A 16695-nucleotide genomic window follows, 5' to 3' on the forward strand; every position below is an offset into this window, starting at 1 on the left:
ATATTTTTTAAAACTTTATTGATTATTTACTTCTGGAATTTTCCATGTAATGTTTTCAGACCCCAGTTGACCTTAGAAAGTGAACCCGTAGATGAGCGGGGACTACTGCGTTAGTTTGCTGTCACCGCCATAGCTTAAAACCAGTAAGAATGTATTCTCTCGCAGTTCTGGAGGCCAGACGTTCAAAATCCAGGGGGGGGCAGCGCCATGCTCCCTCTGAAGGCTCGAGGGGAGGGGTCCTCCTTGCCTCTCTCATTTCTGGCGGCCCCTGAGTTCGGAGGCTGTGGCAGCATCACTTCAATCTCTGCCTCCACGTCCACATGACTCTCTCCCTTTGTGTTCATGTCTCTGGGTCTCTCCTCCTCTTCTTCCTTTTTTTTTATTCCTCACTTGAGGACATTTTTTCCATTGATTTTTAGAATGAGTGGAAGGCAGAGGGAGAGACAGAGGGAAACACCAGTGTGAGAGACACATCGATTGATTGCCTCCTGCATCCCAGGGCTGGAGCCTGCAACCAAGGTACGTGCCCTTGACCGGAATCGAACCTGAGACCCTTCAGTCCACAGGCTGACACTCTATCCACTGAGCCAAACTGGCTAGGGCTCTCCTCCTCTTCTTATGAGGACACAGTCATTGTATTCAGGGCCCATCCGAATCCAGCATGCCCTTACCTTAATTTAGATTACGTACACCTGCCAAGAACTTATTTTAAAATAAACCCACTTTCTGAGGAAAAGCTGGTGTCCAACTCTCATGAATGGGGCAGGGGCTCTATCGGACCTGGCAGCCTCGACGGCCAGGTGAGCAGGGGGCCATGGAGCCATGGCAGGTGTGTGCGCAGAGGCAAGTGCAGCCAGCTCTTGTGATCACAGAGACCCCGGGGGCTGGTGCAGGGACATGGAGGAGGCTAACTGGGTGCAAAGGGCAGCCAGGAGGGAGTGCTTCAAGAAGGAGTCAGGAGGGGAGACGAACGGTGGGTGAGGGAGGGCAGTACCGTGCACCCTGACCTGGGAGTGGCCACCTCTCTCTGGTGATTTAAAGACTCAGGTTTATTCACTTGCAGGCTTGGGCAAGAGACACAGGGATCCGTGCTCAGACTTCGAGAGCTGAGGCCAGAATGACTTTTCAGAGATATCAAGCCTGAGTCCATTTATTTGATGTGTGTGGATGTCGTCTCCAGCCAAGAGCCAGGGGTGTGCACTCGCCCAGTGGATCAGACCCTGGACACCGTGTCCTCAATGGAGCATCATGCAGCACCCAGGCCTGTCCCTGCCTGACTGGACTTGCTGGGGGGTCTCAGGCAAACTCCCTGAGCTTCCGTTTCTTCCTCTGCAAAGTGGGTTCACGCTTCTTAATGAATGAGATGGGGAAAGTGTCCAGACGCAGGAGGAAAGCTGAAACATTATTTCTCCTTCCTCCTCCCACCCTGCTCCCAAGGTCGGAGGCCACGGACCATCGGACCCTTCAAAGGGAGGAAAACAGGAAGAGGTGAAGGAGGAAAGGCTGGTGTCCACCTCTCAGTGTGTCTCTGGTTTGTCCTGTGGCCTTGGCCACCTCCCTGCCCCTCTCCAGGTCTCGTTCCCCTGCCTGCGAAATGAGGTACCGGGGGGCTGGGCCTGAGGACCTCCACAATCCTTGCTAAGGTTCAGGCACCTCGCAGAAAGAGCTGGGGTCTTTCTTTGACCCTAAGGTGGGACCTGGAAGTTTCCCATGTTCTCCAGAGGGGATTCCAACATCTTTTTATTGCAGGTATGGAAAAATCCGGCCTCATTTTGGGGGTGCTGGCAGGGGTACAGCATCTAAGACTGACTAACTGCTGACTGGAGGTGGGGCTGCCCCATGAGTTTCCATTCCAGGTGGCCAGTCCTGGGCTGGTTCAGAGGTGTGTCTCCCGCAGGTCACGGCCACCCTCACGTCCTCTGCCAGGGTTCCAAGAGCCGGATCTAGTTCCATTCACCTCCTTCTGCCCCAGGAAGAGCAGCTGGTCCTCGATTGTGGGCCGGAAGCCAGGAGGCCTCTTGGCGCTGGGAGGCAGCTCCTCGGCCCCCTGTGGAGAGGAGAAAAGAAAGACCCCTTCAGAGATTCCTTTTTCTGTGTTAGCTCATCTCCCAGATGGGGACGCCGAGGGCCCGGGAGGATGGACCCTGGGCAGGGTTACAGAGTGTCCTCTTGTCCAGCGCCCCAGCCAGTTCCCGCGGTCTCCGAAGTCTCCACCCACTTGCCTCCCCCATGCCAATGTCATCTACAGTCCAGGCCATCAGTGCTCGCATGCAGGCCCGCCTCCATTCTCTCTCTGACTCTCTGCCTGTCACCCTTCAAGAAAATAAAATATTTCCCCACAGCAGCTGGAGGGAGCTTTAGAACATTCCAGCCAAATAGATTCCTCCCCAACCCCCGTCTTGTCAAACCTATTCCAGCCTCAGGGCCTTCACACTTGCTGTGCCCTCCACGGAGACTGCCCTTCCTCCGCTGGCTTCTTTCCTCCTCATCTGGGCTCTATCCATGTCCCCTCTTCAGGAGGCCACCCCCATACAGTAGCCTGTTTTGTTGTCTTCCTAACACTCACCCCCCGCCCAAGACCCTACTCTTTTCTCAGCTTAGTTTTTATCTGCTCCTGCTTGGCAGTGGGCTTGGTACAGTGAGTGCTTAATAAATGAGGAAATGAAACAGGGGATCCAAAGCAGGGCATGAATCAGACCCCTCAGGGACAGTGTTTCCCAAACTCAAGGCATTTACATAGCAACCACGGGGCTTTGAGCAAAGGCTGTCTAGCCCAGTGGTTCTCAACCTTCCTAATGCCGCCAGCGACCTTTAATACAGTTCCTCATGTTGTGGTGACCCCCAACCATAAAATTATTTTCGTGGCTACTTCATAACTGTAATTTTGCTACTGTTATGAATCGTCATGTAAATATCTGATATGCAGGATGTATTTCATTGTTACAAATTGAACATAATTAAAGCATAGTGATTCATCACAAAAACAATATGTAATTATATATGTGTTTTCCGATGGTCTTAGGCGACCCCTGTGAAAGGGTCGTTTGACCCCCAAAGGGGTCGCGACCCACAGGTTGAGAACCGCTGGTCTAGCCCATCACATTTCCTTAGGTAAGTTATCTCCATGTTGACCCACTTTTTAAAAAATATATATATTTTTGCCGAAACCGGTTTGGCTCAGTGGATAGAGTGTCGGCTTGCGGACTGAAAGGTCCCAGGTTCGATTCCGGTCAAGGGCATGTACCTGGGTTGCGGGCGTATCCCCAGTGGGAGATGTGTAGGAGGCAGCTGATCGATGTTTCTCTCTCATCGATGTTTCTAACTCTCTCTCTCCCTTCCTCTCTGTAAAAAATCAATAAAATATATTTTAAAATATATATATATATATTTTTTTATTGATTTCAGAGAGGAAGAGAGAGGGAGAGAGAGAGACAGAAACATCAATGATGAGTGAGAATCATTGATTGGCTACCTCCTGCATGCCCCACACTAGGGATCGAGCCCACAACCCAGGCATATGCCCTGATTGGGAATCGAACCGTGACCTCCTGCTCTATGAACTGCTCAACTGCTGAGCCATGCTATCCTGGCTGGGCTGTTTTTATTTTTTGTTAACCCTCATTCGATGATATTTTTTTCCATTGATTTTTTTTTTTTTTAGAGAGAGGGGAGGGAGGAGGGAGAGAGAGAAAAAAAATCTATGAAGGAGAGACACATCGATTGGTTGCCTCTCGCACACACCCTAACCAAGGGTTGGGATTGAGCCTGCAACCGAGGTATGAGGTATGTGCTCTTGATGGGGAATCGAACCTGAGGCTTTTCTGACTTCAAGGCCAACGGTATAACCGCTGAGCCAAACCGGCCAGGGCTGAGTCACTTTTGAATTAAGTAATTTTATTTTCAGAAGAGACTTTCTATCAATACCCTAAAGGCAAACCAGTTTCACCTGCCATAGATCGAAAGCAAGTGTAAAAACAGATATACTGTTGTTGTTGTTTTTTAATGAAAATTAGGAACTTCTGCTTATCTTTGTTAAAGGGGATAATAGAACGTGTTGAAGATACATCACCTCCCAAGGGAGTCTCTCCACTGGTGGTAACAAGAAGCTGAGAAAGACAGTGACTGATCATCGTGTCATTCCCTTGAGTTATGGCCACGCCCAGAGCACCCCAAGCTACTTCACAGCGACTTTACTGTCCCTTCCCCCATTTGGGGAGCCCCGCCCTGAGACTCACCTTCACCAAGCTGTCACCCTGGGTGGCCACTTCTTCCTTGGGAGCCACTGATGCTGTCTGCGACGTGAGGTCCCACCACAGCAAACCAGGACCCAGGGCACTGCGCTTGGTTGGGCCTGGGGGTCAGAGAGAATTGGGGTCATTAAGGGAGGGGTGGCCACAACTGGAGGCTGGGAAGGGAAGGGAGAGCTCGGATGGACTCCAATCCAAGATCCGATAGGGACCCACGGGGTGACCCTGGCAAGCCTCTGTCCCTCTCCAGGCTTCGGTTCCCTCATCTCTACATCAGTGGATGGCCAGGAGGGGCCAGGGTGTGGCTCTGTTCACAGCACGGAGACCGACTCAGTAAACGCCTGGTAAATGTAAAGCCTACACTCAGAAAGCTGAACGGGCCCTGACCAGTTTGGCTCAGTGGATAGAGCGTCGGCCTGCGGACTGAAGGGTCCCGGGTTCGATTCCGGTCAAGGGCATGTACGTTGGTTGCGGGCACATCCCCAGTGGGGATGAAGCAGCTGATGGATGTTTCTCTCTCATTGATGTTTCTAACTCTCTATCCCTCTCCCTTCCTCTCTGTAAAAAATCAACAAAATGTATTTTTTTAAAAAAGAAAGCTGAACGGGTACTGTTATTACTATTGAACTCTCTTTTTAAAAAAATACATTTTATTGATTTTTTACAGAGAGGAAGGGAGAGGGATAGAGAGTCAGAAACATCAATGAGAGAGAAACATCGATCAGCTGCCTCCTGCACACCCCCTACTGGGGATGTGCCCGCAACCAAGGTACTTGCCCTTGACCGGAATTGAACCTGGGACCCTTCAGTCCGCAGGCCAACGCTCTATCCACTGAGCCAAACTGGTCAGGGCACTATTGATTTCTCTTTATCTCTTTTCACTTCTTTGTGGGGTTCAGAATTCCCTGTGGAATGCATAGTGGCCAAGGTCCCAATAGGAAGGTGTTTCAGCACCACGGACAGCATCGCGCGGCCTTACCCCACATTCTCTAGCAAGGACTTAATCTTTGGGGGTGTGCGAGGTGTCTCCGTTTCTGCCTTTGCAAAATAAGACAAGCCCTGCAAGGTGCAGGGTGGTCCTGAAGGTGACACAGGATAAAGGGTGCAGATGTGCCCAGTATATAGTGGCTGCTTGGCCAATGGGGGCTTCCTTCCTCTTCTTCCTGCCCAATGGGTCCTGGAGACAGAGGGATGGACAGGGTGCCTCTGAGGAAGCCATAAGCCCTGCTTACCTGTCAGGTAGCTGATGAGGGCTCCACATAGCATGGTGCTCAGTGTGCCCAGGGCACCATAGTACAGATAGGAAATGGTGTAGAAGCTGTCAGCCAAGGTGGGTCGACCAGGGTCCATTCTGGGGGTGGGAGAGACGAGCCTGAGTCTAGAAGCCACTCTAAATCCATTCCCTTCCTTTCATCTTCACTGCCACAGCCTAGCCCAGGCCTCCATTATTGCTCACCCAGATGTGTGCAGTAGCCAAATACTTCTCTCCCACTATCCTGCCCTCAGCTCTGCTCCAGGCTTTTTCCTCACACAACCAGAGGGAGTGTTACCAAAATGTAACTTAGATAACCTCCTGCCTCTGCTCGTTGCCCTCTGTGGCTCACTACTATCCTCAGGATAAAACCATATTAAACTCTTAGAAGAAAACATAGGTGTGAGGACCTAAATAGACACTTTTTGAAAGAGGACATTCAGAAAGCCAAGAGGCAGATGAAAACATGCTCAAAGTCACGAATCATCCAAAACCTGCAAATCAAAACAACAATGAGGTACCACCTCACACCTGCCAGAATGGCTATCATCAACAAATGACAAGTGCTGGCGAGGATGCGGAGAAAAAGGAATCCTCCTTCACTGCTGGTGGGAATGCAGACTGGTGCAGCCACTGTGGAGAACAGTATGGAGTTTCCTCCAAAATTTAAAAATGGAACTGCCATTTGACCCAGTAATACCACTTCTAGGAATATATCCCAAGAAACCAGAAACACCAATCAGAAAGGACATATGCACCCCTATGTTCATAGCAGCACAATTTACAATAGCTAAGATTTGGAAACAGCCTAAGTGTCCATCAGCAGATGAGTGGATTAGAAAACTGTGGTACATCTACACAATGGAATACTATGCTGCTGTAAAAAAGAAGGAATTCTTACCATTTGCAGCAGCATGGATGGAACTGGAGAGCATTATGCTAAGTGAAATAAGCCAGGCAGTGAAAGGAAAATACCGCTTGATCTCACTCATTTATGGATAATAAAGAACATTATAACCTAATGAACAGAAAGATAGATACAGAGGCAGAGAAGCATCAAACAGACTGTCAAATTACAGCGGGAAGGCTGGGGAGTGTTGGGGGGGGGGCAGTGGTGGTAAGAGATCAATTGAAGGACTTGTATGCATGCATATAAGCATACCCAGTGGACACAAGACACTGGGGGGTGGGGTAAGGGCATGTGCCAGGGGATAGGGGAGGCCAGGGAAGGTCAATGGGGGAAAAAAAGGAGACATATGTACTACTATTGTAATACTTTAAACAAGAAAATAAAATTAAAAAAAGAAAACCATAGGGGTGAATCTTTATGACTTTGGATCTGGCAATCATTACTTGGATATAACACCAAAAGCACAAGCAACCAAAGAAAACATAGATAAATTGGACTTCAAAAAAATTAAAAATTCTTGTGCATCAAAGAACACTATCAAGAGAAAAAAAGACAACCCACAGAATGGGGCTGGAAGGAGACTTTACTCTGGGCGGTGAGTGCACGATGCAGAATGCAGAGGATGTGTTATTGAGTTGTACTCTTAAAACATGTATGGTTTTATTAACCAATGTCACCTCAATAAATTTAATTAAAAAACCTAACACTTGCCCTAGCCGGTGTGGCTCAGTGGATAGAGCGTTGGCCTGTGGACTGAAGGGTCCTGGGTTCAATTTCCGTCAAGGGCACATGCCTGGGTTGCGGGCTCGATCCCCAGTAGGGGGCATGCAGGATGCAGCCAATCCATGATTGTCTCTCATCATTGATGTTCCTCTCTCTCTCTATCTCTCCTTTCCTCTCTGAAATCAATAAAAATATATTCTAAAAACAAAACAAAACAAAAACCTAACACACACACACACACACACACACACACACAAAGACAACTCACAGAATGGGAGAAGATACTGGCAAATCACACATTTGATAAGGATCTAGTATCCAGAATATATAAAGATATAAAGAATATATAGCCGAAACCGGTTTGGCTCAGTGGATAGAGCGTCGGCCTGCGGACTCAAGGGTCCCGGGTTCGATTCCGGTCAGGGCATGTAACTTGGTTGCGGGCACATCCCCGGTGGGAGATGTGCAGGAGGCAGCAGATCGATGTGTCTCTCTCATCGATGTTTCTAACTCTCTATCTCTCTCCCTTCCTCTCTGTGAAAAATCAATAAAATATATTTTAAAAAAAAAAGAATATATAAGTTACAACTCAACAATAAAAAGACCCAATTTAAAAATGAAGAATTTAAATAGACATTTCTCCAAAGAAGGTATACTTATGGCCAACAAGCACATGAAAAGATATTCAACATCATTTGTCATTAGAGAAATGCAAATCAAAACCACAGTGAGATACCCCCTCACACCCACAGGGCGGCTAGAATTTTTTAAAAAGGAAACTGGCAGTGTTGGTGGAGAAGTTGGAGCCCTCAGGCATTGCTTGTGGGAATGTGAAATGGTGCGGCTGCTACAGAAGACTGTCTGGTGGGTCCTCCAAGAGCTAAACATAGAATCACCATATGACCCAGCAATTCCACACCGAGGTGTAGACCAAGAGAAACGAAACGCATGTCCACACCAAAACTTGTACGTGAGTGTTCATAGCAGCACTGGTCACATTCCCCAAGAAGTAGAAACAACTGAAATATCCATCAGCTGATGAATGGACAAACAAAATTCGGTCGATCCACACAAGGAAATGTTACTCAGCCATAAAGAGGATTGAAGCTTTGGCAAGCACTACAGCATGGATGAACCTGGAAAACATCATGCTGAGTGAGAGGCCAAACAGAGAAGGCCACACATTGTATGAATCCATTTATATGAAACTAGTGACCTGGTGCATGAAATTCATTGGGGGGGGGTGTCCCTCAGCCTGGCCTGTACCCTCTCCAATCTGGGACCCCTCAGGGGATGTCCGACTGCCAGTTTAGGCCCGATCACATAGGTCCCTCTTGCAATCCAGGACCGCTGGCTCCTAACCGCTTACCTGCCTGCCTGCCTGATTGCCCTTAACCACTCTGCCTTCTGGCCTGATTGCCCCCAACTGCCCCCCCTGCCAACCTGCTCACCCCCAACTGCCCTCCCCTCCTGGCCTGATCACCCCTAACTGCCTCTACCTTGCCCCCCCCCCCCACCATGGCTTTATCCAGAAGGACATCCGGAAGGTCTCCTGGATGGTCTCCTGGCCTAATTAGCATATTACCCTTTTATTGGTATAGACGTCCAGAATGGGCAAATACATAGTGACAGAAAGTGCTTAGTGGTTGCCAGTAGCTTCGGAATAGGAAGTGACTGCTAATTGGCACACAGCTTCTTTTTGAAATGATGAAAATTTTCTTGTTAGTTAGTGGTGGTGGCTGTATAATCATGCAAATATACTAAAACCCACTTTTAAATGACTAATTTTTAAAACATATTTTTATTGAATTCAGAGAGGAAGAGAGAGGGAGAGAGAGATAGAAACATCAATGATGAGAGAGAATCATTGATTGGCTTCCTACTGGGGATTGAGCCCGCAGCCTGGGCATGTGCCCTGACTGAGGATCCAAGAATCCAACTGTGACCTCCTGGTTGGCTCATAGGTTGACTCTCAACCACTGAGCCATGCCGGCTGCGCTTAAATGACTAATTTTTTTAAAAAAAATATATTTTATTGATTTTTCACAGAGAGGAAGGGAGAGAGATAGAAAGTTAGAAACATCGATGAGAGAGAAACATCGATCAGCTGCCTCCTGCACATCTCCCACTGGGGACGCACCCGCAACCCAGGCACATGCCCTTGACCGGAATCGAACCTGGGACCCCTCAGTCCGCAGGCCGACACTCCATCCACTGAGCCAAACCGGTTTCGGCAAAATGACTAATTTTATGGTCTGTAAATTATGTCACAATAAAAAAAAAAAAATCAGACCACCAAAGCCCTAGCTGGTTTGGCTCAGTGGCTAGAGCATCAGCCTGTGGACTGAAGAGTCCCAGGTTCGATTCCAGTCGAGGGCACATGCCCAGGTTGTGGGCTCCATCCCCAGTAGGGGCAGCCGACCAATGATTCTCTCTCACCATTGATGTTTCTATCTCTCTCTCCCTCTCTCTTCCTCTCTGAATTCAATAAAAAATATATATATTTTAAAAATTTTTAAAAAGTAAAAGAAAATATAGAAGACACTTGTTAATTAAAAAAACAAAAAACAAAAAAACCAGACCCAATTCCCCTGGCTGCCCCCACTGGGAACGCCCTTTCTCCCCTCTTACCACCGGCCCCGGCTCCTCACCTGGGCTCAGCTTAAGGCCCTTCCGGACCGCACTCCCCCGCTCACCTGGCGGCCCCGCTGGAGGCGTTGGCGAGGAGGAGCGGGCCCAGGAGGCCGGAGGCGTTGGCCGCGGGCCCCGCGCAGCCGGCGGCGGAGGACGGCAGGACCCCCATGGCCTTCGCGGTGGGCGGGTGCAGAGTGGCGCCCACGGCCACCCACAGCGAGACGATCAGGCCGGCCAGCAGCCCGGAGAGGACGCCCTGGGAGCCGAGCCGGAGTCAGCCCCGGGGAGGCTGGCCGCGCCCGCAGCCCCCAGCCCCCCGCCGGCCCCACTCACCGGCGTGTTGCAGGCGGGGAGGAAGATGCCCAGGGAGAAGGCTCCGAGGAGGGGGCCGCTCAGGACGCCCATGACGGTGAAGGAGCCCTGCGGGGGGCGGGGGCGGGGGGTGGGGGGACGGGAGACTGAGGGCAGAGCCACCCCCTCTCCAGCCTCGGTTTACCCGCTGGGAAAGCAGGACCTGAGGAATCCCACTGCGGGCCTGAGACCCTCTGTGCCTCCGTTTCCCTCGGGGAGGGGAAGCCCTGTTTCTGCCTCCCCGGGGCTGGAGGCAAAGAGGCCCATTCTCTCCCCTAACGGATGCATGCGGGTGCGATCGATCCCATCCCACGTCAGCCCCTTCCTGCCCCCAGGCCACCGCCCCCCCTCCCCCCACCTCCTCCCAGGCGGCTGGCAGACGGGACCCAGAGAGGGCGTGACCCCCTCTAACCTCAGTGCCAGGCAGGAGGTGCCCGACCTCTGGGGCGGGCGAGGGCTCACCTGGAGGACCCCGCCCCCCAGCAGTGAAGACAGAGCGGCCACGGAGATGCAGGCCGAGCCATAAATGAGCGCTGCAGCGAGGGGAGGAGGGGAGGCACCGTCAGTGGGGAGAGGCTGCCCTGGCCCCCCACCCAGACCCCCCCAACTCACAGAGCGCCTTGGAGATGATGACGAGCCTGCGGGGTGCCAGGCCCGGCAGCCGCGGCTTGATGAGGTCCTCCACTGTGACCGCAGCCATGGCATTGATGCTGGTGGACGCGGTGCTGGGGGGCAGGGGTGGGAGGAGAGTGTGGTCAGGCCATATCCAGAGACTGGCCACGCCAACTCTGGGGCCCACCTGCTGGGGATCCCCCTGCTGGCCACACCGTCTGGCCTGCCAGGACCCCACCTAGCCAAGGGATGGGTGACAGACTCCCCTAAGAGTGGAGGCAAGGCCTACCCTACCCCCCTCCACAGACTTGAGACACACCCCCCCCCCCCCACACACACACACACACAGGAGCAGGGATACCCACACCCAGGGACACGGATGACAACGTTCTTGTTACAGAGTCATAATGGGCTGCAGAGACCTGCCACCTGGGACTCTGGTCACCCTGTGGCCAGAAGTCATGGAAGACCTAAAACCACCTGAATGTGAGGCCCATGAGGGCAGGAGAGGGGGGCTACTTGGTCACGGCTGTGCCCCCCAGGATTTAAAACAGCAGCTTTAAAGCATAGTCATTCTCAATAAACATTTGTTTGGGGAAGAAGGATGGAGAGGGGGAAGGAAAAGAGGGGAGCCAGGTGTGGCTGCCAGGTACTGAGGCAAAGACCCCACAGCTGGGGTCCTTGTGTCCAGGGTGTGTCCTCTGCCAGGCCCACCCGAGCTGCCTGCTGGGAACCAAGCAGGAACTGTGAGCGGTGGGCACCATCCAGAGCATTCTGCCCCGAAGGGGGGCGGCTGGTAGGGACAAGGCTCTGAGGTGCTGGGACAGGCTGGGCGAGCAAGCAGGGCCACTCACCTGAGGGTGCCACTGTAGGCACAGGCCAGGAAGAGGCCAGGGACTCCAGGCAGGTCCTTGAAGATGTCCAGCACGAGCAGGGGCATGTACTGGGGGGAGGAGGGGGTCAGCCTCTGGGACAGGAGCACCCAGAGGCTGGGGCTTCTGTCTGTCCTCACCCTGCACGGCCCCAGCGCCCAGTGCAGACCGGGCTCACAGTGGGCACTCAGAGTGTGTTTGTGGATGGGCTGCACGCACCTGTGATTGCCACTGAGCCCCGCCACGCACAGAGCCCCGGGGTCCCGGTGAGGCAGGGCCCCGTGCCATCACTTTGTTGATGAGGACAGTGAGGCTGAAAGGTGCAGCCCCGCCTGAGGTTGCAGTCAGGCAGGCAGGATTCTGACCCCAGAGGATGGCAGATGCAACAGCCTTGCAGCCTCTGTCCACTCTGTACCCTGTAGCTAGAGCTGCCTTTGACTTGCCTGCAGACCTCAGACAGTTGCCTCCTACCCCCTCCCGCCTCAGTTAGCTGATCTGTAAAGTGGGCACCATGACATCCTTGGCCTTATCACGTATTGAAGGACTGGATGGGTCACTAGCTGCTTGTGAAGGGAGGGAGCGGCATGAGGCACAGGGTCGGTGCTTGGCACACGGGAGCTGGCCATTATTACTAATATTAACACCATCACTGTGTGTGGGACCACGGTCCCATCTTCTCCTTGATACGCCTCAGGGAGTCTGACTCGAGGCCTGAATGTGCCCCTCTCCTGCTCACATCTACCCTGGCTCCTCATCGCCTCCCAGATCCTCCCCTGAGCCAAACGCTCTCCTGTGTCTGCACCTCTGCACAGGCTGCTAGGAAAGCCCTTCTACCGTCACCCCGAGATTCATCCATATAGAGATTCAGAGCGGGGGTGGTGCCAGGAGTGGCCTAGGAGCCTGGACCAGACTCACCTGGTCGGGGGCAGAAATACGCCCTGTGAGGAGCGGGTCGCAGTCCATATAGAGTGTGAACATGACGATGCCACAAGCAACAGCACTGGACACAATCAGGAACAGGCCCAGCTGGTTGATGAGCAGGGCCCTGTGGGGAGGTATGCCTCAGGCTGGGGATGGGGTGGGGGGTGCATCCTAGAGACCCCCATCCTGCCCCCTCCCCCAGACACTTACAGCTTGGCCTGCTTCTCTGTGCGGCAACCCACATAGCGCTGCACCTGTGCTTGGTTCACGCCATACATCGAGAGCCACACCAACGTGCCGCCCACCGTAAGAGTCCAGAATGTGTACCGACTCCGCGGGTCTGGGTCAAAGCTGGGTGAGGGCAGGGCAAGCCATCCATGTGGGGATACCACATTGAATTCACTCTCCCAAGGGCCCCAGATGGCCATTACCCTTAAGGGCCTTAAGGGGACATTTGGAATGGGTTTTGAAGTATGAGTAGGAGTTTGCCTGATTGAAATTCATTTATTTGTTTACTGAGTCATCTGTGTTTGTGTTCCAAAACCATCCTTTCTGTGCCCCGCTAGGACCTCAGAGAGCCTTCGGTTTCCAGTCTGGCCAGAGGTGGGGGTGGGGGAGTACAGAGAAGGGGAGCCAGGGTACTATCTTTGGGGAGCCTGGGGAGGGAATCGGGGGCGGGGGCGCTTCCTGGAGCAGTAGGCATTGGCTGGCTTCTCCCAGGGCAGAGGGATGCCAGCTCCATCCTCTTGCATTATCCCCCTCTACAGTTTCACTCACTCCATCAGGTTGATCCGGGAGTGGTTCTGGGCAAGCTTGAACACCTGTCTGGGCCCGCCCATAAGCATGATCCCACGAACCAGGACCACCCAGAAGCCAGCCAGCATCACCACAACCTGGAACACATCGGTCCAGATCACAGCCTTCATGCCGCCCTGCAGGATGTGACAGAGAGGGAGAGAGGGGGTCAGACAGAGACCTGTCTGGGGCCTGCAAGACAGGACAGAGTGAGGCAAAGAGGGAGCAGACAGGAGACCTGGCTGGGGCCAGTCTGGCCTGGCCTCCAGCAGTAGCCTGGACCAATGCCCCCGTCTGCCTGTTTCCTCTCTGTAAAGCAGTGTTAAGAACAGTACTCTCCTGCCCCGGCCGGTGTGGCTCAGTTGGTTGGAGTGTCGTCCCATACAAGGAAAGGTGGCGAGTTTGATTCCCGGTTGGGGCAGGGGTTGGATCTCCTGTCAGGGTGTGCTCGGGAGGCAACAGCTGGATGTTTCTCTCTCTCTCTCTCTCCTCCCCTTTCCTCTCTCTAGACTCGATTAAAACAAATAACAGCACTCTCCTTATGGTGATGTAAGAATGAAATTAGTTGACATGAGAAAGATATTTGGAATGGCGCATATAAGTGTTCAGTGAGTGAGTGATGGCTGCTGCTATGATGATTATCACCATTATTACCACCTGCCGCCTTTACCCTCCCGGCCTCCACGCTTTTACATTCCCATGGCGGCCCCTGCACCTTCCCCTGCAGAAGCCCCTTTTCCCTCATAGGCTGTTCAGGTGAGGCCAGTCCTGCTCCCAGCTCCAAGAATAGCCAATGAGAATATCCGAACCCCAAAAGGTGAAGGGATTAAGCCACAAAGCCAAAAACCTCATAGACACAGACGACAACATGGCGATTCCCAAGGAGGACGGGGAGTGTGGGGAGGTGGAAGAGGGCCTCGGGGGGTAAGTGGTGATGGAAGGAGACGTCTTGGGGTGGTGAACACACAACACAACGTACAGATGATGCATTATAGAATTGTACACCCGGAACCTATATACCTTTATTAACCAATGTGACCTCAAGAAACTCAATTTAAAAAAAAGAATATCCCAGCCCCCCAAACTTCTGCTCATTCTGTGCACAAGACCAAAGCCGGCCAAACGGAGCCCTCCCGGACTTTAGCCAGCCCATCCTGAAACAGGAACTCACTTTCTGCCAAAGGGATGGATGCATGGAGCTGATGGAGCCCCTAGAGATGGGAGCGGTACACAGAGGACACTGCTGTAGCCCCTGGATCCAGCCAGGCCTGAAGCAGGACGCCCATGACAGTTAGGGACGCCCTGGGCCCTAACCAATAAGCCTTTCAAATATTCTTTCATTATAAAAATGAGGAAACCGGCCCAGCTGACACGGGGCTTCCTCAGGAGGAAGGAAAAGTAGAAAGTGCAGACAGCCAGCCCAGGGTCTCCCCTATCCAGGGGGCATGAAGCCCCCAAGTGGGGTCGGCGGGGGCGGGGAGGGGGGGTGTCACTCACCACAGTGGTGTACAAGGTGCAGATGACTCCAGTGGACAGGAGTGACCCCCAGATGTCCAGCCCGGTCACTGTTCAAGGAAATTCCCCCCCATTAGGCCACCAAGTGGGGTGGAGATTTGGACTCATGTCTTGGGCTCTCCTCCCTCCAGGAGTCTTCCCTCCCATGTCCCTGGGGCAGCCCCTGCCGCCTCCTCTGGGATAGCCTGTAAGCCTTTGCTGCATTGCAGACACCCTCCCCTCTCTTTTCTCTCTCTCTCTGTCTCTCTGTCTCTCTCTCTCTCTCAGAGCCAAACCTTGGTTCAGGATGAGTGCAGGGGCGTAGATCACGATTCCAGTGTATAGCACCTGCAGGGGGGAGGGGGGAGGGTAGTGGCTGTGGTGACTGGGAATGAATCAGAGAGGGAGAAGGAGGGTGTTTGGGGTAGAGAGGAGGCAGGTGGGCAGGGTCGGGCAAGTGGGGGCAGGGTCAGGTCAGGTCAGGTCAGGGCTGGCATAAGCGGGGGGAAGGGGGGTAGCGGGGGGGGGGGGCTGGCGGACCAAACCTGTAGACCTGACAGAAGTGGGCAGGGCACGGGCTGAGCCTTGCTGGGTGGAGATGGGACCCACAGGGGTAGGTGGGGAAGGAGGGGGGAGGGCTGTGGGCGGGGCTGATGAAAGCAGGACCCTCGAGAAGAGGGCAGGGCCCAGGCCACTCACTGTGGCCAGCAGGTACTGCAGCGTCCCACAGAGCCTCACCGCTCGGCTGAAACGGAGCTCCAGGTACTGCAAGGAGGAGGCGAGGGCTCGTGGTCACCTGGACAGATCCTACCTCGGGGCTCCAGACATCTGGGTTCCTTCACCCGCCCCCTTGGCTTCTGCCCTCTCTCCAGAGGACAGCTTTGCTCTCTGCACTCCTGCCCGTGGGAACCTCTACCAAGTGCACACATTCCCATTGTCCGCACACACCTGTGCACACCCACCATCTCCATGCCTGTGCCCACAGCATGTGTGTACACGTCCCCCCCCCCACACACACACACACACTCGTGGCCAACAATTATTAACCTCGATATTAATCACTTCACCCACTGCCTAAGGAAGGTCCTGTAATCAGCCGGGTTGGACACCTGGGGAATCTGGGCAGAGGCCTGCCCCCTGCCCGAGTGGGAGACAGAGGGGAAGTCAGGTTTGGAATTTCCAGCCCGCCGTCCGAGAGCACTCAGGCATGGACATGCTGAGGCATGTGGGGGGCAGGTGTGCACCTGTCCACAGGTGAGTGCAAGCCCGGCCCCACCCCCTGCGGGCTTCCACCGAAGAGAACCAGGACACCGGCTCCTCTTCCTCCTTCCTGCCCCTGGCCTCACTGCCTGGGGCTTCTTCCCAGAACCCTGCCCACCTGGATGCCTAAGGGGTGGGGGCGGGCACGGAAGCACCAAGAAGCCCCTCTGTGTACCCCTGCACCGCGGCCCACGGCCCCAGGGCTCCCCCCACTGCATCCCCGCGTCCCCAGCCAGGCAGGTCCGGCTCCCGGCCTCTGCCCAGTACCTGGTACGTGCTGGTGAGGCCCAGGCGGTAGAAGATGGGCAGGTAGAAGGCAGCGGTCAGGAGGGAGTTGAGCAGCTGGCCCAGGCACATCCAGAGGAACTTGAGGCCGTAGCGGTAGGCCTCCGCGGGGACGCCCAGCACCTGCACCGCCGACATGAAGCTGGCGGCCAGCGAGAGGCCGACGGGCAGGGCGGCCAGGCGCCGGCCCCCGGTGAAGAAGTCCTCCGCGCTGCGCTGTCCGCCCCGCGCCAGCCCCACCCAGAGCCCGATGCCCATGGACACGAGGAGCATGAGCGCGAAGACCCCATAGTCCCAGGCTCCAAACGTGGCCCGCGCGCCCGCCCCGACGGCGGCCAT

At 53.9% G+C, this 16695-nt stretch overlaps 1 protein-coding gene across 1 annotated transcript; it reads right to left on the bottom strand.

Moving 5' to 3' along the window:
- Window positions 1–1723: 1723 nt before the first annotated feature.
- SLC5A5 (solute carrier family 5 member 5) lies at window positions 1724–16695 on the bottom strand (the record flags this gene model as incomplete). Its single annotated transcript, XM_081090683.1, has 15 exons — window positions 1724–2047; window positions 4236–4351; window positions 5480–5598; window positions 9829–10022; window positions 10100–10186; window positions 10580–10650; window positions 10730–10842; window positions 11584–11672; window positions 12517–12646; window positions 12733–12873; window positions 13300–13454; window positions 14815–14882; window positions 15108–15159; window positions 15511–15576; window positions 16339–16695. 15 exons carry the CDS (start codon window positions 16693–16695, stop codon window positions 1877–1879), a joined length of 1929 nt encoding a protein of 642 aa, XP_080946809.1. The 3' UTR covers window positions 1724–1876.

The sequence above is a fragment of the Myotis nattereri genome (assembly GCF_964212035.1).
Source record: "Myotis nattereri genome assembly, chromosome: 5".
Lineage (NCBI taxonomy): Eukaryota > Metazoa > Chordata > Mammalia > Chiroptera > Vespertilionidae > Myotis > Myotis nattereri.